The sequence below is a fragment of the Xenopus tropicalis genome, chromosome 5 (genome assembly GCF_000004195.4).
Source record: "Xenopus tropicalis strain Nigerian chromosome 5, UCB_Xtro_10.0, whole genome shotgun sequence".
NCBI classification, from domain to species: Eukaryota; Metazoa; Chordata; class Amphibia; order Anura; family Pipidae; genus Xenopus; species Xenopus tropicalis.
In genome coordinates, this window is record NC_030681.2 from 115,941,447 (window position 1) to 115,959,977 (window position 18,531).

The following is an 18,531-nucleotide window of genomic DNA, read 5'->3' on the forward strand; positions in this document are numbered from 1 at the left end:
TTAGAGAACCACTCTGAATAAGTTTACATCAATTTATATTTTGGGGTTTAAGGGTTAAATGGCCCTATCCCATCCTTACAGCCAGCATGGCTTTATACAGTCTGACATTAAATTCAGTAAATTCTATTATCCTTATTATTTACAGCTGGGGATGCATAATGTACCACATAACGTGCATAAAGACCACAGGCTTGACAGATAAACATGATACTTGAATGTTAGTCAGGAACGTATCAAACAACCTATTGTTCTGTAGCGTTCAGCTCAATCAGTCAATTATACAAAGCCAGATACAGGCCTCTATGTGAAATGCCAAGAGCTTTGTTTATTAGATGGTGAATTAAGCAGCCTGCAAATCTATTTAGATAACAGGTTTCATGCTTACTTGTAATTATAATTGACATATTCCATTTATACCATTTAGAAAAGCTACCACAGTTAACAATGCTTTGTTGACATTAATCCACAATACAACAGGTTGCTAGGATCACAAACACAAATTGTGCATTTGAAGGCACTTTAAGCAGTGCATAACCTCCTATAGTATTAATGTACTAGAAAGCACAAAGTGTTGATATATAGAACAATAAGGAATTGCAGGCTGAATGCTTCCTGAGCTGCTTGTGTCCATACACAGACTGGTAATGCCAGAAAGAAAGATTAAATACCAGGCATGACAAATGGGTCTCACGATATGCACGTCAAACAGACAATAAATAACACTGATGTATTCTCAACATACAGACAGCATTAATGAGATATAAATAATATTGGCATCAAGTACCCATAGAATAGTGGCCCTGAGCCCATTCCCCACCCTCCGGCTAATTAATCATTACACATTTAGAAACCCCTGAAGTGCAAATGAGGCATTATAAGTTATCCCTTTTATATTATCTTTACTTTTTTTTATCATACAAACATAATGAGTAACACAAATACTCCAGTCAGTAAAGTCATATACACTAGGTTAATAACCATAGAGCAAATTTTAAATTAAATGGAATCTGCACATTGTTAACACTAATCCTGTACAGGAATATACAACACAAAGTAGAGACTGATAAAGCCAAAAGTTACAGCATTACTATGGCCAAAGCATGCTTAAGGGTTTTCTTATAGCCACGTATGAAGTGACAGCTTCTGTTCAGCCTTTAATTACACATTTACAGTAAGTAGTAACATTATCCTAACTATGCTCCTCCTAATGTATTATTTTAATAGTGGATAGACCAACTTTTGCCATTGCCACTATTTATTGGCAGTTAGGGGAATATGTGCAATTACAAGAATGGCACTGTCACAGAGTCAATTGGATGAAGTGAGCAACATACATCTAAATTCATCATAACCATGCAGTGTTATCTGTTTGTCCTGTTTATAAAAAATAAGGTGTCAGTCCAATCCTGGGCTATTCGTATAACGGGTGGCACCCACTATGCACTTCTTGTATCTGCTATTGGTTGCTTTGTATGTGATTCTTTATTTCCAATTTATAAACTCAGTTATTGTACAGTGATGTGGAATATGTTGGCGCTTTATACATACATGTTATTAATTATATTAATAACCTCTTCCTACATGAATGGGAAAGTCTGCAAGTCACCAATGTGCTGTGAATGTTAATAAATTTCTTACTGGAATAATTTATCTGTGACATTAAAGAAGGTCTTGCATTTTACAGTACAGAAAGACAATTTGCAGCTTAATTGTATGTTGAAAAATATCAAAATGCAAAATTTAAAGATATTCCTAATATTTGTAATCACTGAGAAACCTATCAGTATATGGAATTAGCTGCTGGAAATTCATATAGAAAAGAAATCTCTTTACTTATGGGTTATTTCTGGTCCTTCTTGATCCAATAAATTGTATTGTGTACAGCACAGAGAAAAACATATTGTTGACAATGTTGTTTCCTCTGGGCACAACATTGTCAGTTGTTGCTACACAGAAGGCTACAGCGCCAGAATAGCTTGTAACAAAAGAAGGAATGTTAAAATACTGAACATATGAGGTCTGATGACCTTGTAAAAATCCTTAGCACATTATGTTAGACTGTGCTGCCCATGACAACTGCTAAACAGCTAAAGGCTCAACCTCAGCTAGAGAGTTTTGGAATGTTGAATTTCAGTTCTGGGCTTGAACACAAAGGCAGCGTGTCACTTGCACTTTCTTTATCACAAACTGATATTGATGAATACTTATTTAATGGCACAGCTAGTGGAAACAGCATTGCAGTTACAGGAGCTTCATGATTCTATCTCCCTTTCCAAGTCTGAGAGACTGATCAGAAGAACAGGGAGGTTGAAGCAATGGCAGCTGGATAGGTTTCCACCGCTGTGTTCATCAGTCACTCACTCTCTGGAAAACAAGAAGACTTCACTGCACGAGGCAGTAAGAAGAGGAGATATGGACCAAGTTAATACCTTGCTTAACTTTGGAATCGCTGTTAATTGCCAGTGAGTTTTCACTTTGATTTATCTCTTATTATATCTCTCAAATCACTGCATGGATTTACAAATAAGTATTGGCAGAAATCATGTCCATGGATTTCAAATCTCTGACTGTCTAACTGCTATTGAAATTGTGACTTGCAGGACAGGGTAGCTGCCTAGGAGGACCTTTTTCTATCTAGTGTCAGTCAGGCAACTGCCAATGGATTTAAGTGCTTCAGTAAAAGGAATGGAGTCTGTCCTCCATTGTTATCATGCATGTCAAACTGTTGTTTTGTGGACTGGGCTGTTTTGACCAATCTCTCTCTCCTCTCTCCTACATTTTTCTCCACACAACCCTGATTTATCATAACCTCTTCCTTATCACCTCTTATATTTTGTGTTATTTAGGTAAAGCCAGAGAAGTGGTTTCACACAAACAGCACATGTATAGTGAAGTGGCATAATTTGCCTAAAGACATACATACATGAAAGGACATAGAGCATGTTATTCCTTTGTTAAACAAATAAAAAGCAGTGACACTGTATACATCTTGTAGTATGCTTTTGTTCCTTTACATCAACTGCTACAATAAATACATCTGTTGAACTATCATGATGTCAGGCAAACACTAAAGCAAGACATGCTGATGAATTTGCTATAAAAATATACTTTTTTTTATTCAAAAAAGTTTTTACTTTGAAGTAAATTATATTAATGGGACCTGAAATAGACATCTGTTAACAATTTATAAATTGTCAGTATAGTGGGTGTCCTCTGAGACAGGCCCCCACCCAACACACACATATCTTTGCCATGTAGAGACACAGAACACTTCAATAGACCCCAAGTGACTGCGGCAACTGCAACTGCAGAGTGTGTTTTTCCAAATCCCTTTTTACTTTCGGGTGGGCCTGGTGCACTAACATAATACGCAATTGAGTTTTATTCTATGCTGAGCATGGAGGGACACAAGTGACCCTACAACTGTATAGTGATTGTGTTTATCCATTTGTACTACCTGTCTGCTACAAAAATATCTTACATCATCACTCAGTAAAGTTATCAATAGTAAATACTACACTATATTGTAACAGCTAACTTGCTATTGCAAAGATCGCTTTTTAAATAAAATTAAATGTATTCTGTTTCTGCCCTGATATCTGATTTACAATGGACTAGGAAAATAATGTACTTTTATGGACTAACCCTGTGCGGAAACTGATGTATTTAGTGTAATTTCTGATTTTTTATGTCTTTCTTTGCAGTGGGGTATATCTCAAAAAAGTAAACAAAATAAAAATTGCATATTTAGATTGGGCTCTTATGGACAATGTTTCAGTGAGTCACGTGGCAAAGTGATATTACAAAGCACCTATGATATCATCACTTACACAGGTTTATTTTGCATGTTTTTATGTAGTATGAATTTAGCAGAAATCTATGGGAAACGCGAAATGTTTTTAATCCCATTGAATCTTTATCATTATTTCATTCTTTGGTTGCTATACATTGTCCCAAATAAGCTACCTTTGTTGCCTTTCTCCCTGCTCTGTTGAAACGTTTTGTTTTAATGTTCAATGGGGATCAGTTGTTGTATTAAAAGTGATGGCAAAAATTAGAATGATGTACTTCCATGTTAGTACTGCAGATTCTATCTATTGAAGGTCTTAAAAACCTATTGTAATATGTGATATGCTGTGCTGTGTGCCAGGGCCCATTTTGATTCCTGCCTGGTGCCCCATTTTGTCTGCAACTGGTTCTTTAAAAAAAACAAAAAATAGCATTAATGATGCTTAATGCCTGGAATATACATCAAGGGTACAGGGTATCTCTATTCACTCTTATGCATTTCTAAAAGATACTTTGGTAGTTCAAGCCAAAAGGTGAGAGCGCTGCCTATCAAACGCCCATTGTGGAATACAAAATAATCATTTCCTGGTTATGGTGTGTTAGTATTCGGAGCATTTACTGTATGTTTGAATTCCTGATAGCAGTGGTACCTTTATTACAAACGCCTTTCTTTGCCCTTTTAATCTGGGCACAAACTAACCTATATGGCTAAAAAAAATCTATATTATACTGCTGGTACCGCTCTAGCTCTTGGCTTGTAAAATAAAAAGTAATGAAAGGGGTGAATGAAGTAATTGGTGTGATGGGAAAAAAGCAACATTTCTATTGAACTTTTGTCTATTGGCAATTAATTTTTTATCTGATCATTTTACATTCAATAAAAAAGTAAAAATGGAATCTACAATGTCTGAAAGATTGGTGCGGTATTTGCTCCACTTAGCACCCTTTCTAAATTTCTCCCAAAGACTCCAGTAATATGATTTTTGACCATGCCATGGCATTTGCCATGCCTCATAATGCAAGGGAAAATCCTTGTCAATTAAAAACATAATATCTGATGTAACATGAGATGTCACATAAATGTCACATGGTTCATATCAGGCCCTATGAAACAGACAACTTCTTCACCCCATCACCCCAGTAATGCCACTAAGGAAAAACTTCTTTAAACATTTGTTGCAGCATCTTCTGAACCAATCTGCAGCCAGGTCAGGTTTGGCATTTTAAGCTTTATCTCTGCTCAGTATCAATGACAAGTTTACAAATGCATCATGTTTTGTGCTAACTTGTGCCTTTAAAGGTTTGCACAAGTTAAACCACCCTGGCTAGTTGCACCTCAGGTAGGATGATAAAACAGTACAGGAGTCTATGCAGCAGACACTAATTTGTTGCTGCCATGAAGAACAAGAGCAAGATTAGGTACAAATTCAACAAGATGCATACATAAGGATAAGAACCTTTGGCTTTTACATTACTAGCACATTTCCTAGTCACTGGTAGGCTGTGGCTGACCTCTGAGGTTCCTAAGCTTTTTGTCTGCCTAATAAGGCTCCACTCTTCCCTTTTATCTTCCATCTGCAAAGTGTTAGCTCTCTGGTGATGCTTATTTACCCCCCAGGCATTCTTCCCACTTATATCTTGTCAAAGACTGATTTCCTCTCTCTCAGTAGTCTGTGTGTACTCATGTACATTGTTTATCTGACATTAGCTATCTGCCCACTCCGGCCCACTGCTTGAAGCTTCTGAACTATTTATTTTGTTTCTCATATTGTCCACAAAACTGAATCTGCCTCTTAGCTTCTAATTCTCAGTGCTTGTGTCGCTCTTGCCTGCTCTTAATAAAAGAAGCAGAGTCCAGGCCAAATATCAAAGGTGGTAATATTTGCAAAAAAGCATACAGCATGTAATGTCAGAGTCCCCTCTGTGTTAAATCTTCATACATGACGCAATATCAATAAACACTTTCCAACCAAACCATTAAATAACCTCCTCTCTATGCCAAATGTGTTGATATGATATATGATATAATGCTATACTAATTCAGATGGATCATCATGGCTTATAATTTTGAAGGCTTGAAGGAAGGGCTGCTACAAGATATGCTGTTACATGAGCCATATGAAACAATAATACAGGTCAAAATGTGTAATGTAGATGTGCTAAAACCAATAGATATCTGCTTTTTAGCATTGCTCTTACATAAGCAGGAACCTTTCCATTGCAACATATATTATACAAAGAGCAAAGGTCCTCATTTAAACTTTTGGATAAAAGTTTGTCCATAGACAATATTCAAATTCCTTTTAAAAGCTGGATTTTAATTCTCTTTTCTGTCATTTAACAGAGACTACAGAGGGTGGTCTCTATTACACAGTGCTGCTTTTTGTGGAGATCTTGCTCTAGTGAAATACCTCTTACAGAAAGGAGCATCTGTCAACCTCCGTGATGTCCGCAGTTATACTCCCCTTCATCGTGCTGCCTGGACTGGACACGCAGAGTTAACCGATTACCTTTTACAATGTGGTGCCCTACCAGACATTGTAAATTACTGTGGAGAAACACCACTGCATTTAGCGGCAGCAAATGGGCACCTGCTTTGTGTTAAAATACTAATACAAAATAAGGCTTCAATAGATATCAAAGACAACAATAAATGGACACCATTACAGTGGTGTTCAATAAATGACCAAATAGATGTGCTAGAATACTTGGTGTCTCTTGGAGCCTCCCTGGAAGAAAAGAGCACCACAGGTATGACTTTGCTACACTTATCTGCACTGGCTGGAAATCTTCAAGTCATCAATTATTTGTTAAATACAAATGTGGATATCAATGTGAAGGATATAAATGGTCTTACAGCTCTTCATCTAGCTGCAGAAAATGGGCATAGTAAGGTAAGTACATAAAGGAATTATTTTTAGAAATAAAAGGCAGCATTTAATTATTTTGCCCTAATGTATATGTCTCAAACTTTAGGTTATAAAACAGGCCAGGTAACCACGTGTCTTGTATCAGATTCAAAAATGCACTGTGGTCTTAAAGTGGCCTCTGCATTGCTGTTCAAGCCCCTTGTAAACAATGCTTCTTTAAGGATTTGGCTGAACAACAATCTAAACCCTCTGCAGTGAAGGAAATTGGAGCTGTGCAGGTGGAAATAGCCGATGTACTCAATTTGGTTTTGATAGGCTCGGATTCAGCCAAATCCCAAACCAAATCCTGGATTTGGTGCAAATAAAAAGATATTGCTTAGTGCTAGCAGAGAGGCATCTGTTGGCTCTTGTCCAGGGAAGAACCAGGTAATTATTACCGGGATGTATCTTTCAACAAATCCACAGATAAAAACACTTCTCAGTTATAGAATTGAGACGTTTAAACATTAAATCAAGGTGTCAAGAGCTCTCATTTCAGTATAACATGTAATAGAAAAAGAAGAGATCTCAAACAACTGACATTTGTTGCTATGTATGCAAAGGGCACCCAAGGCTATACAAATTAACAAGCATTGAATACATATATTGCCTTATATACACATATGGCCAAAACTATCTTGACTAATTCCAAACTGTCTCTTAAAACAACATCAACAGAAGAATTATTTGATGAGCCTGCATTTATTGTTTGTTTTATGGCTGAGCAGCCACACCCAAGTCTAATATTACCATGTGCAATGCCAAGCACTGCATTGATTGTTCACTGTCCTGGCATTAGACTCTGGCATTGAAAAACACCTTTTTTGGAGAGATCAATCATACCTAACTATCTGGAAGAGGGATAAGTCTGGGTTTGGCAGAAGAGAAAGCTACCCTCCTAAATGTGTAATGCTGAAACAACCTCTGGTTCTAGTGAAATATCTAATAAAGCAAATATGTATAATTACCAACTCTCACCCCTTAGTGTCTCTTTGACTGAGCATCTTCTACTGCTTCATGCCCACCCTGATTGGGGCAAACCCCACAGTTTAGGAACCTTTGTCTTAAAAGGACCTTTATAAAATCAGTACCTCAAAAATAAATTACCCATAGGGTGAAAGAGGATAGGGAGAAACATAGAGCAAATATGTGTAAAATTTCATTTTTTTTTAGATTGAAAGCGCACTCTGAGGCCTTTAGAAAGAAGGCTATAGATGCGTGATACTGGGAAGAGAGTTATGAAGATTTTCACAAATTATATTACTGTATCTACAACTGGAAAAGATTTTAAACAAACACCATCTAGCACAGGCCAAGCCATCCCATCAACTTGCAAGTTATATTGCAAGTTTGCCCCTGAACACCTGGGACAAAGCGCTCTAGAAAGATGAGACAAAGATAATGTTTTTTGGCCACAGTACTAGAAGACATTTTTGGTAAAAACCAAAGACAGCAGAGGACCCTTATACAATCTATGAAGCATAGTGGTGAAAATCAGGGCTGTCATCAGGGACCCAGTAAAATTTTCACCTGAAGAAGAGCCCAGCTGGAAAGCACAAACATACATTATAATAAGTAGCTTATATAAATAGTTCGATAGATTAGAATAACATAAACTGTTTCTGAATTATGGGAAGGCCATGCCCCATAGTCTCTATTTAAAATGTTACAACATATTTCCTTTTTCTCTGTAATAATAAAACAGGACCTTGTACTTGATCCCAACTAAGATATAATTAATCCTTACTGGAGGCAAAACAATCCTATTGAGTTTATTTAATGCTTAAATCATTTTTAATAGACAAAGTATGTCATGAAAAAATCACTAATCCAGCAAACCCCAGGTCCGGAGCAAGCTGGATAATAAATACTATACCTGTACAACAATGCCAAATTCCAAGAAGAGAAAAGCCCCAGTAGTAACAATAAAAAAATGAGTCCTTTGCATTTTAAAGCAGGATCTTCATTTGCTCTACATGTACCAATATTTTCCTTGAATTTTTTTAATTGCAGTTATTTTCTTTTTCTTAATTGCAGATATTATCTGTTATGTAAACACCCACACCTTGTGCCTTACTGCCACTTATAAAAAAACACTGGGACAAGCATTATACTCATATTCATTGCATGTATATGCATGTTTTGGGCCAATAATGTAGAAATAATTCAGAGTTCATTTTAATAAGGACCCAGGGAAGAAACATAGTGCAAAAAAAGTATGCAAAACCTCACACTTTTAACCCAAAGTCACAGCTCCTTTGCCTTCATATGAATATAATACTGCCTGAATCTGGCTGTAGTGTGATGGGGGCATGTGATTAAGATGTGCAAGCTAGGGAGCACCATCTGCTGATGCACTCTATACCTTACACTGGATTTTTAATTCAGAACACAGCAAATCCCTCCTGTGCAAGTGCTCCATGGGTGCTAAGGGGTGCACCCCAGCATTTGTGCTTGACAGAGTAGCAAATGTTACATGCCCTTTAAATGACCAAACTGATTAAGAAAGATCAAGGTCTACAAGTCGTACTCTGGTTTTATGCCTTGCATAATGGACTGAGGGGAGTCTCTCTCTGTTATACAGTTTTAACTGTACATAGAAGTAACATGAGCAGCATCTGTGAACCTCAGTTGCTAAGTGACCACAGCATATTCTTCTGTGTATTGAACATAAGATGGAAACGGGTATTGTAATAAAAGGAACAAAGTATGTGGGTCTAGTTACTCATAGCAACCAATCAGATATATGTTTTCAAACCGTTGGCCACTAATGCTCCCTGCTGACTGATTGCAATTGGTTACTTGACAATTAGTTACTTTGCACCTTTTATTAGCCCAAAAAAGAAGCAACTGTAAACATCAACAAAACTTAAATAGCATATACAGAAAAGAATGTGTGGATCTGATCCTTACCACAGAGTTTTGGCTGAATAAGAACAATATTAAAATAATTCCTATTTCTTTGTGTCCAGATTAAAGCAAAAAGAGTAGAGTATGTTTTCTAACTAAAGTCCACTTTATATTCATTTCATGACTATCTTTAATTGGCAATCAACAGTGTAGCAGAATTACAGTAAGAGTCAGATTGTCTGTATGCTGTGTTCTACCGAAATTTTAGCGTGTACTTTTTGATTCTAAACCAAGGGAGGTTATGGGTTCATCAGCAGCAATTACTTGGATGTTTATGATGCGTTCTTGTAATAAATGTCTCTGCATTAAAATCATTGTTATATTTGGAATCCGGAATATTACAAACATGTCAGATCATTTGCTGGTTGCATATTTCTAACAGCACAAGAACATTCTGTAAAGTACTTAATAACCGCAGAACACATTATGCTAGCCTTTAAGTACGACAGGTACACAGTGTGTCCCTTCAATAATTATTGGGCAGGAATTACCAGTTGACTGTCCCATTATCTCAGCACCAATACATGGGTAACAAAACCAGAGTGATGTTAAAAAAATAGCAAAATATCGCCAGCAGATGGCATGGAATGCATTCATAAAGCTCACAGAAGTATACCAAACAGTTTTAATATTTTTTACACACATAGAAATACAATGCAAAAATGGTAAGTGAATCGGTGTCCTGAACTAATCTGAATGCAGGTAGGTACAGTTAAAGATGAAAGGGGAAATTAGTATCTATATACAAAAACAGTAAACTAAACTCACTGGAGAATGCTGCCTAAAGTACTTGCTGTAAAAGAAATGTTTTTGTATATGGATAGGTAAGAAACAATGTACAGGGTGGTCCTGTGACACTATAGGTTCTAATACAAAATACTTCATGCCTCAGGTGCTATGCATTCATGCAAACTGAGAGCCTCCTTTATAGGCAGGCATTTAGTATACCATGATGCCTTCTTTGTGTGGACCAACCCTACACTGACTACAACACACGTGGGCTAAAATGAGTTCTCCAATCTTGCTTTAGCTATACCAATTTCGATAAGTTTTTAGGTATTGTTAATTTAATGGCATCATTCCTAAATCCTAAATTCCATATAGCTTGACTACATGCACCCTAAATAAATCTGTCTCATTGCAGCCTGCGGCCAATCCCTAAATAAGTGCCACACCACAACTGCCCCTCGTCAATACAATTGTATTCATGGGGGCGGGCTGTACATGCTCTGAAACAGAGCATGGAGACCGTAAGTGGTTAATCTAGGCTGGAGAGCAGGAAGCAATGCGCAATACCGTGACAGATTGCACATTTTTTTTGCAATTTGCACCTTGCTTTTCAGGTCGTAAATGGCCCCTATTATATTTAAACAAGTTAAATACAATTTGCCATATCCTGAGGAGAGGAAACAAGCTACCAAATGAGAAGAGAAAACAAGCTAAATTCTTTGGAGGGATTTAATAAGCATTCTATACTAAGGAAAGAATTCCAAACCATTATTGGCATTCATCTTCATAATGTAACTTGTATTTAAAGGCTGTTCATGTTTAACAAACCGCAAATACTAACTGTATGTATTTCAAATTATTACAGATTATAAAGTGTCTGCTAAAGAAAGGGGCCATAGTGAATATAACAGATATAAACCATCTAACTCCACTCCACCGAGCAGCAGGACGTGGCTATACAGAGATTGTAACCCTATTACTGAAACAAAAGGCTGCTGTTAACAACATGGACATTCAGAACCTAACCCCTTTACACCATGCTGCCTACAAGGGTCAAAATGATACGTCTTCCATCCTTCTTCAGTTTGGGGCTGACATTGATAGCAAAGACTGGCTGGGGAAGACACCTTTGCATCTTGCTGTAGAGAGGGGACATTTTGATGTAGTTAAAACCCTGAAAGAATGGGGGGCTGATCCTTGGGTTAAAACAAAGTGGAATGAAACAGCAACAGATATGGCTCTGCAAAGCAATCGAAAAGATATTCTTAGCATAGTAGATATGCGAGGGATGAATTTATGCTAGAAGAACTGCATTACTTGTTGGTAATTATGAACAGCCCTGACTGGTGTACATATTTATAATATACTTTTCACAAAACAATTACACATGTGTAAGTGAACATGTGTAGTGAATCAGAAACTAAAATCCCTCACTCAAACTTTTAGCATGAATGAGTGTTTGGAAGATAATTGTAATATAAAGGATTTTAGCCAATTACGGGCAAGTGCCAAATACTAATGAAATGTAACTCACATTAAGGGGCCCATTTACTAAACAATTTTGAGATATATTTATATTTTTTCTAAATTATAGAACATTTCGCAATGTTCTTCGTGGTTTGTCGGTAAATTTCCATGAAAAAATCGTAGTTTGCGCAAAGAATATAAACATTTCGGAATTCGTTAATGCTTTGGTTACACTTTCATTGGGACTATCTTTTCGCCAGGTTTGATGTGTCGAGTGCCACTGAGTCCTATGGAAGGCTTTCAAAGTCAGACATGGAAGGTATCAAAGCCAGAAAGGTTTTCGTGGCTTAACAAACACAAAAATTTTGGGACTTTAGTAACGCAATTGCAAAATTTTTGTACCAACAATAAAAGCATTGTCGAGACATTTTAGAACTTCAGAAATTATCGTGGTTACTTTACTTTAATTATGCCATATCACATTTCGAGGCCAGAAAAAAATGCATTTTTATAAATGTGCCCCTAAATGTTGAAAAAAAAATAACAAGGTTTTTGTACCTTTTCTTGGTGGCAAAAAGGAGAGTGCTTAAATTCTACTTTGGTTACATAATTATCCTTTTTCTACTGTCTGAATTTGGTCAGCTAGGTTAGCCTAAAGGTGGCCATACACGGACCGATTTTTCACTTACAAACGACCGATTCCCGTACGATCCGATGCTATCGTTAAGTTATCGTATAGTTGGTGGTGTACGAACGATCGTCGGCCCACTAAACGAGCCGACATTATCGTCCCCAAAATCGATCGGCCAGGTTTAAAAATTTTGGTCGTTTAACGATAAAATCTGCCAGTTGGTGTGAGTGTCAGACATTTGTCTTTCAACGATTGTTCTCTGCGCATGTCACGATTGCCAGCAACGACATCGATCGTACGTAGATGTACGATCGTAGGTATTTTACGATAATGGCAACGACATCGATCGTACGTAGATGTACGATCGTAGGTATTTTACGATAATGATGCGACAAAATCTTTCCCGAATTATCGTTGCCCGTGGATGGCATATCGTATGGGAACTCGATCGCCATACGATCGTTTGTCGATATAATCGTTCATCGCACAACGAGCGAAATCGCCTCGTGTATGGCCACCTTAAGGCTGGCCCTGCACTGATGTTAATTAGCTACTTTCCCTGTATGTTCCTGCATATTTTATTTTTATCTTTCCCAGGTTTTCTGTTTACAATGTACAATCAGTTTAGCAATGAGTTGAATGCTTTTGTGAACTTACAATACTTGTGGTTGATAAAAAGTTCTTGTATTGTGGTTTAAGGCTTTTTGATCAAAGAGCATCAATAAAATGACCAATTCTAACAATCTCGGTTTTGTTCTATAAAGTCTCATGGACTGAGGAATCGGGAAAGAAAATTATATATTACAGTATATGCAAAAGGAAACTTATCAACGGATACTTGCAAACCATTGCTTAAAATTGTATTTTGTGTTTACACAACTGAGCTTAGCTGAGATAACAGTAATTGGTGCCCTGGGTGACAGATGTCTAAGGGCTCTGGCACACGGGGAGATTAGTCGCCCGCAACAAAACTCCCTGTTCGCTGATCTCCCCGAGTTGCCATGACCCGCCATCCCACCGGCGAACATGTAAGTCTCGCGAGGCTTTTTCGTCAATTTCGGGAAATCGCGCCGCCGCGTGTGCCATCCCGCCGGCGACTTACATGTTCGCTGGTGGGATGGCGGACAGGGAGTTTTGTCGCGGGCGACTAATCTCCCCGTGTGCCAGAGCCCTAAAACACCATTTTTTCATAAGGGTGATGGGAATTCTAGACTGGAAACTTATAAAAAGAAGACTTGTAAATATTATCTCTGTGCCATCTGCCTACAGGAGTTAGCACTAGCTGGCATTATGTCAGTACTTTGCATAAAGCTCAAAAGCAATTTTTTTTACTAGGAATGCCCCTCACCACTAACTATATAATTTGTAATAATTGACATGCCTTTTGGCGGTAGGCTACTGGCACAGCTTTGTGCCAGTATAATGCTAGTATTAGAGTTGCCACCTTTTAACCCTACTTTCAATTAAAAGATTTCTCTAAAACTTTCTGTTATGTCTTAAAAAACCTGCATTTCCCTCCAAAGTCTGTGAAAAAAAGTGTATATGACACATTTGAAAAATTCGAGGAAACTTATGGGGGTGTAGTTGAACTATAACAAAATTAGGAGAAAAGGAAGTACCTTGAGAGGGTTATCTTGCCTTTCCTCTTAATTTTATTTGACTGAATTATTTCAGTTCACCATAGTACAAAGTACAATCACTAATTCACACCTACAACCTTATATCAGTTGATCCCCAAACCTTTATTAACTGTAACAGTACCAGCCATTACTCCTGTATCATTCTGTTCCCCTTGTTAACCTATGATCAGGGAATATCATTACTGCACCGAGTGGTGCTGCCAAATGCTGATAGCCCTATGCTAGACCATGATAGACAATTCTCACGTGAACTTAATAAAAGATTCAATAGAGGCCCAGTGGTAGTTATAATAGTTGTTTGGAGGCACCATGACCTGGTTATCTGCTTATTTAACCCAGCTAACAACATGAGAGCCCTTAACATCAGGAAATCGTGTGTTCCAGCTCCGGTTCTGCTGTAATTAGCTGTGCTCTGATTGAATCTTTCTTCTCGGGATTCTCCAATCAGAGCACAGTTAATTTGATGAATCAAGGCACAGATGCAGACAGAGCTAGGGAGATATTGCACACTGAAGGCTATGCAGAAATGAAGACTGATAAAAAGAATCTGCAGGCTGTGAACTTTATTTAAGAACCTCACCAACTTGGAAATGCAGATTTCATCCCACTCGCACAGGTACTATACTGTATTATCCTCCCACTCCCACAGGTACTATACAGTTCTAAAGGCTAAATCACTGACTAAAATTAAATTGTTTTTGTCACCTGACATCCATAATATCCCTATGACCTATCCTAACAGATGGATGGTAAGTTAACTCTTTCCCCCTGAAAAAAGCTCATTATATTTTTATAAATGTTGTTTTTGCACTTACTATTTGTTTTTTTACTTTTGTCATTATTTTGTTAATTTCAAGTTAGTTTCAGTGGGGCCAATGTTGTGTATCAGTGCCAGTGTTATAGTGCCAGGGCCTGAATATCTGCCATCTGTACCTACTGCATCTCACTGCATATTATGTTATTGTTTTGTAAATACAGACTGCATTTGACTGTATATAATGTACCTGGGATGTCAGTACCCACTGCCCCTCTCTCTATAAAACTAAAACACATCTAAAGGGGTGGTTCACTTTTAAGTTAACTTTTAGTATTTTTATAGAATAGCCTATTCTTAGCACCTTTGCAATTGGTCTTCCTATTTAATTTTTTTTATAGTTCTTGAATACTTTGCCTTTCTCTTCTGCCTCTTTTCAGCTTTCAAATGGAGGTCACTGACCCCGGCAGCCAAAAAGTTTTGCTCTACGAGGCTACAATTGTGTTATTATTATTGTAACTTTTTATTACTTATTTTTCCATGCAGGCCCCTTAACTATTTATATTCCCATCTCTCGTCTAAACCACTGCCTGGTTGTACATAATACCCTAGCAACCAAATAGCTGCTGAAATGCCAAATGGAGAGCTGCTGAACAAAAAGCTAAATAACTGAAAACCCACTAAAAATAAAAAAGAGGACCAATTGCAAATTGTCTCAGAATATCAATGTCTACATCATATTAAAAGTTAATCTAAAGGTGAACTACCCCTTTAAGATAACTGATCACAAACACAAATGGATGGAGAACCCCCTCACAGAAGTGCATGTATGAATATTTTTACATCCTAAGCATTTTAGGGTAAAAAATCTTTAGCCTCCCCAAACAAAAAATTCAGCCTCCGCCTATGAATTTGGTGAATGCAACAGTTAAGAATACAGTACGTAATAAAATTATCTCAGAATGGATTGGGTGCCAATTTAGTAAGAGTGACCATATTTCTGTTTGATAGCTAACAAACTTGTGAATGCAGGAAGCTATTTAACTGCAAAGGAGAATAAAAACATATTATGATGTCGTCAGGGGCAGCGTTATTGTGTCCACCGAGCGCAATTAGATGGTTTTGACCAGGACTAAAAAAAAAACTGTCTGGGTCAAAACCAGACAGGTGACAACCCCAGTACAGCCTTTATTGGAATGTATGGGATCCAGTAACTCATGCATTCTCTCGCGGTGGAATGCAAAAAAAGCCAGCAATGGGGAACATGAGTACACCCACATTTTAAGTGGTTGTTCACCTTTTTGATAACATGGGGGTATATTTATCATGCTATGTAAAAAGTGGAGTGAAGCATTACTAGTGATATTGCCCAGGGCAACCAATCAGCAAATAGATTTCAACAGTTAGAAAGCCAAAGCAAAGCATCTGATTGGCTGCTATGAGCAACATCACCAGTAAGGTTTTACTCCATTTTTTACACAGCATGATAAATATACCCCCTAGTGTGATGTAGAGAGTAATACTCGGAGACAATTTGCAATTGGTGTTCATTTTTTATCTGTGGTTTAAATAAAAACACAATATGTAATATTACCAGTGTTCCCCCTAAGCTTTCCACTCACAGATAATGAGACCAGCACATATATGCTATATATTCCTAAAAAAATAATCAAATGGGTGTCCATTTTTTAAAAAATATGTTCTTAGTCCTGCAAACAGAAAAACGTGTATGTAAAATATAATTCAATGGGCGCAGGACAGTTATATATGCTCAAAAAAAGATTAGAAAAAGCACCATCTCCCACTACACCACAGCCATGTAACTGTGCAACAGGAATACTGAAGGCGAAACCAGGCCTCTCTTGCGGCAAAGAACAAGCGCTGCACAGACTGGTCCAAGGCCCGAGCGGCTTTAGTCACCCTATCATTATTTCTTAGAAATCTATATGCGAAAATAAAAGCGATATTTTAAACCTCTACGCAAGACGCGCTAGTGACCTCTAAACCAATGGGATTACAGCAAGACCGGCTTAAAGGTTCCGCATCACGATGTACAACACGTGACCTTACGCAATCGTATAGTGCCGGCTTTGCCGGAAGTACACGAGTAGGGATATGCGAGACAAGCTATTATGATCTTGCACATTCCCGAAAACGGTGTCATCCAGCCGCTAATTAAATGAGTTGCGTAATGAAACTAACTCCCGTGTTGCGCAAGCAATTATATTTTTATTAACGCTGTACCTCAAATCCTAAATTATATAGTTGGCCGTGAAACTGCTTGTATAAACTTGTGTAGTGAACATTTGAAGTCAAGTAATAAAATGTAAACTATTAATTTACATAGCGTGTTGTGATATACGTTATGTACTTTGACACGGATACCAAGCAGTGTTGCACTCGCCATTTATAGTTTTGTAGACGACTTCCTGATGGTTAGAGATGGTGGGGTTACTGGGCAATTGGCATAGAAGAGTGACATTGTGCTACTGTACTCTTAGAGCTTTACACAGAACAGTGTATAGGCTGGTAATTTAGCGCCAGACAGATGTGCAGAAAAGCCTAGTGCTGGTAGTAAGAGTCATAGATTTATACAAGACTAGCAGTGTACCTCGGGGCATATATCAGTGACAGATAGCAAATGAAAGTTAAAGTTTCTAACTAGCAGTACATACAAGAGATCATTTTAACTAGACGTAACTGGAGTGCCAGGGTTGGCCTCAGTATATGGCAGTTACAGCAGAGAGTAAGGGACGCTAGGGAAAAGTGTGTAGGCCGCCCACATGCCCACTAAGTAGTGACTGTGTATCTTACAGAAACCCCTCTGCCAGTTGCCACAATCTAACTTGCCAGGATGGGCCTAAGAAGTTCATTTAGCTAATTAGGTTAGAGCAGGGGATCCCAACCTTTCTTACTCATGAGCCCCATCAAATGTAAAAAGATTTGGAGAGCAACACAAGCATCATAAAAGTTCATGGAGGAGCCAAATAAGGGCTAGGATTGGCTATTAGGCAGCCTCTATGCACATTATCAGCTTACAGGGGCTTTATTTGGTAGTAAATCTTGTTTTTATTCAACCAAAACTTGCCACCAAGTCAGGAATTCAAAAATAACTCCCTGGTTTGAGGGCACTGAGAGCAACATCCAAGGGGTTGGGGAGCAACATGTTGCTCATGAGCCACTGTTTGGGGATCACTGGGTTAGAGCTTGCCCAACATAAATCACAACTTATAAAATGATACATAATGATAACATTAAAAAGTCAATTAGGAGGCTGTTACATGCACCACTAGGGAGCTAATACAGATATGGAACCTGTTATCTAGAATGCTTGGGCCTGGGGCTTAACGTATCTTTCCATAATTTGTACCTCCATACCATAAGTCTAATAAAAAATAATTTTAAAATACGATCAATAAGGATTCATTATATCTCAGATGGGACAGCCTTCCCTTTAATTCATAACTTTCTGAATAATGGGCTTCTGGATAAGGATCCAATACCTGTACTGTTATTAAACTCTAGAAGACTGAATAAAATAGTTTAAAGGAATAGTTCAGTGTAAAAATGAAATGGGTAAAATAGATAGACTGTGTAAAATAATAAATATTTGTAATATAGTTAGCCAAAAATCTAATCTATAAAGGCTGGAGTGAATGGATGTCTAACATAATAGCCAGAACACTACTTCCACCTGCTGTT

The 18,531-nt window shown here is 37.7% G+C and overlaps 1 protein-coding gene across 1 annotated transcript; it reads left to right on the forward strand.

Annotated features, from left to right (window-relative positions):
• The first annotated feature begins 2,066 nt into the window (after positions 1 to 2,066).
• Positions 2,067 to 12,189, forward strand: LOC101732478 (ankyrin repeat domain-containing protein 65). The gene is made up of 3 exons (XM_004914438.4): positions 2,067 to 2,462; positions 6,134 to 6,683; positions 11,203 to 12,189. Exons 1-3 carry the CDS (start codon positions 2,197 to 2,199, stop codon positions 11,638 to 11,640), a joined length of 1,254 nt encoding a protein of 417 aa, XP_004914495.1. The 5' UTR covers positions 2,067 to 2,196; the 3' UTR covers positions 11,641 to 12,189.
• The last annotated feature ends 6,342 nt before the right edge of the window (positions 12,190 to 18,531 follow it).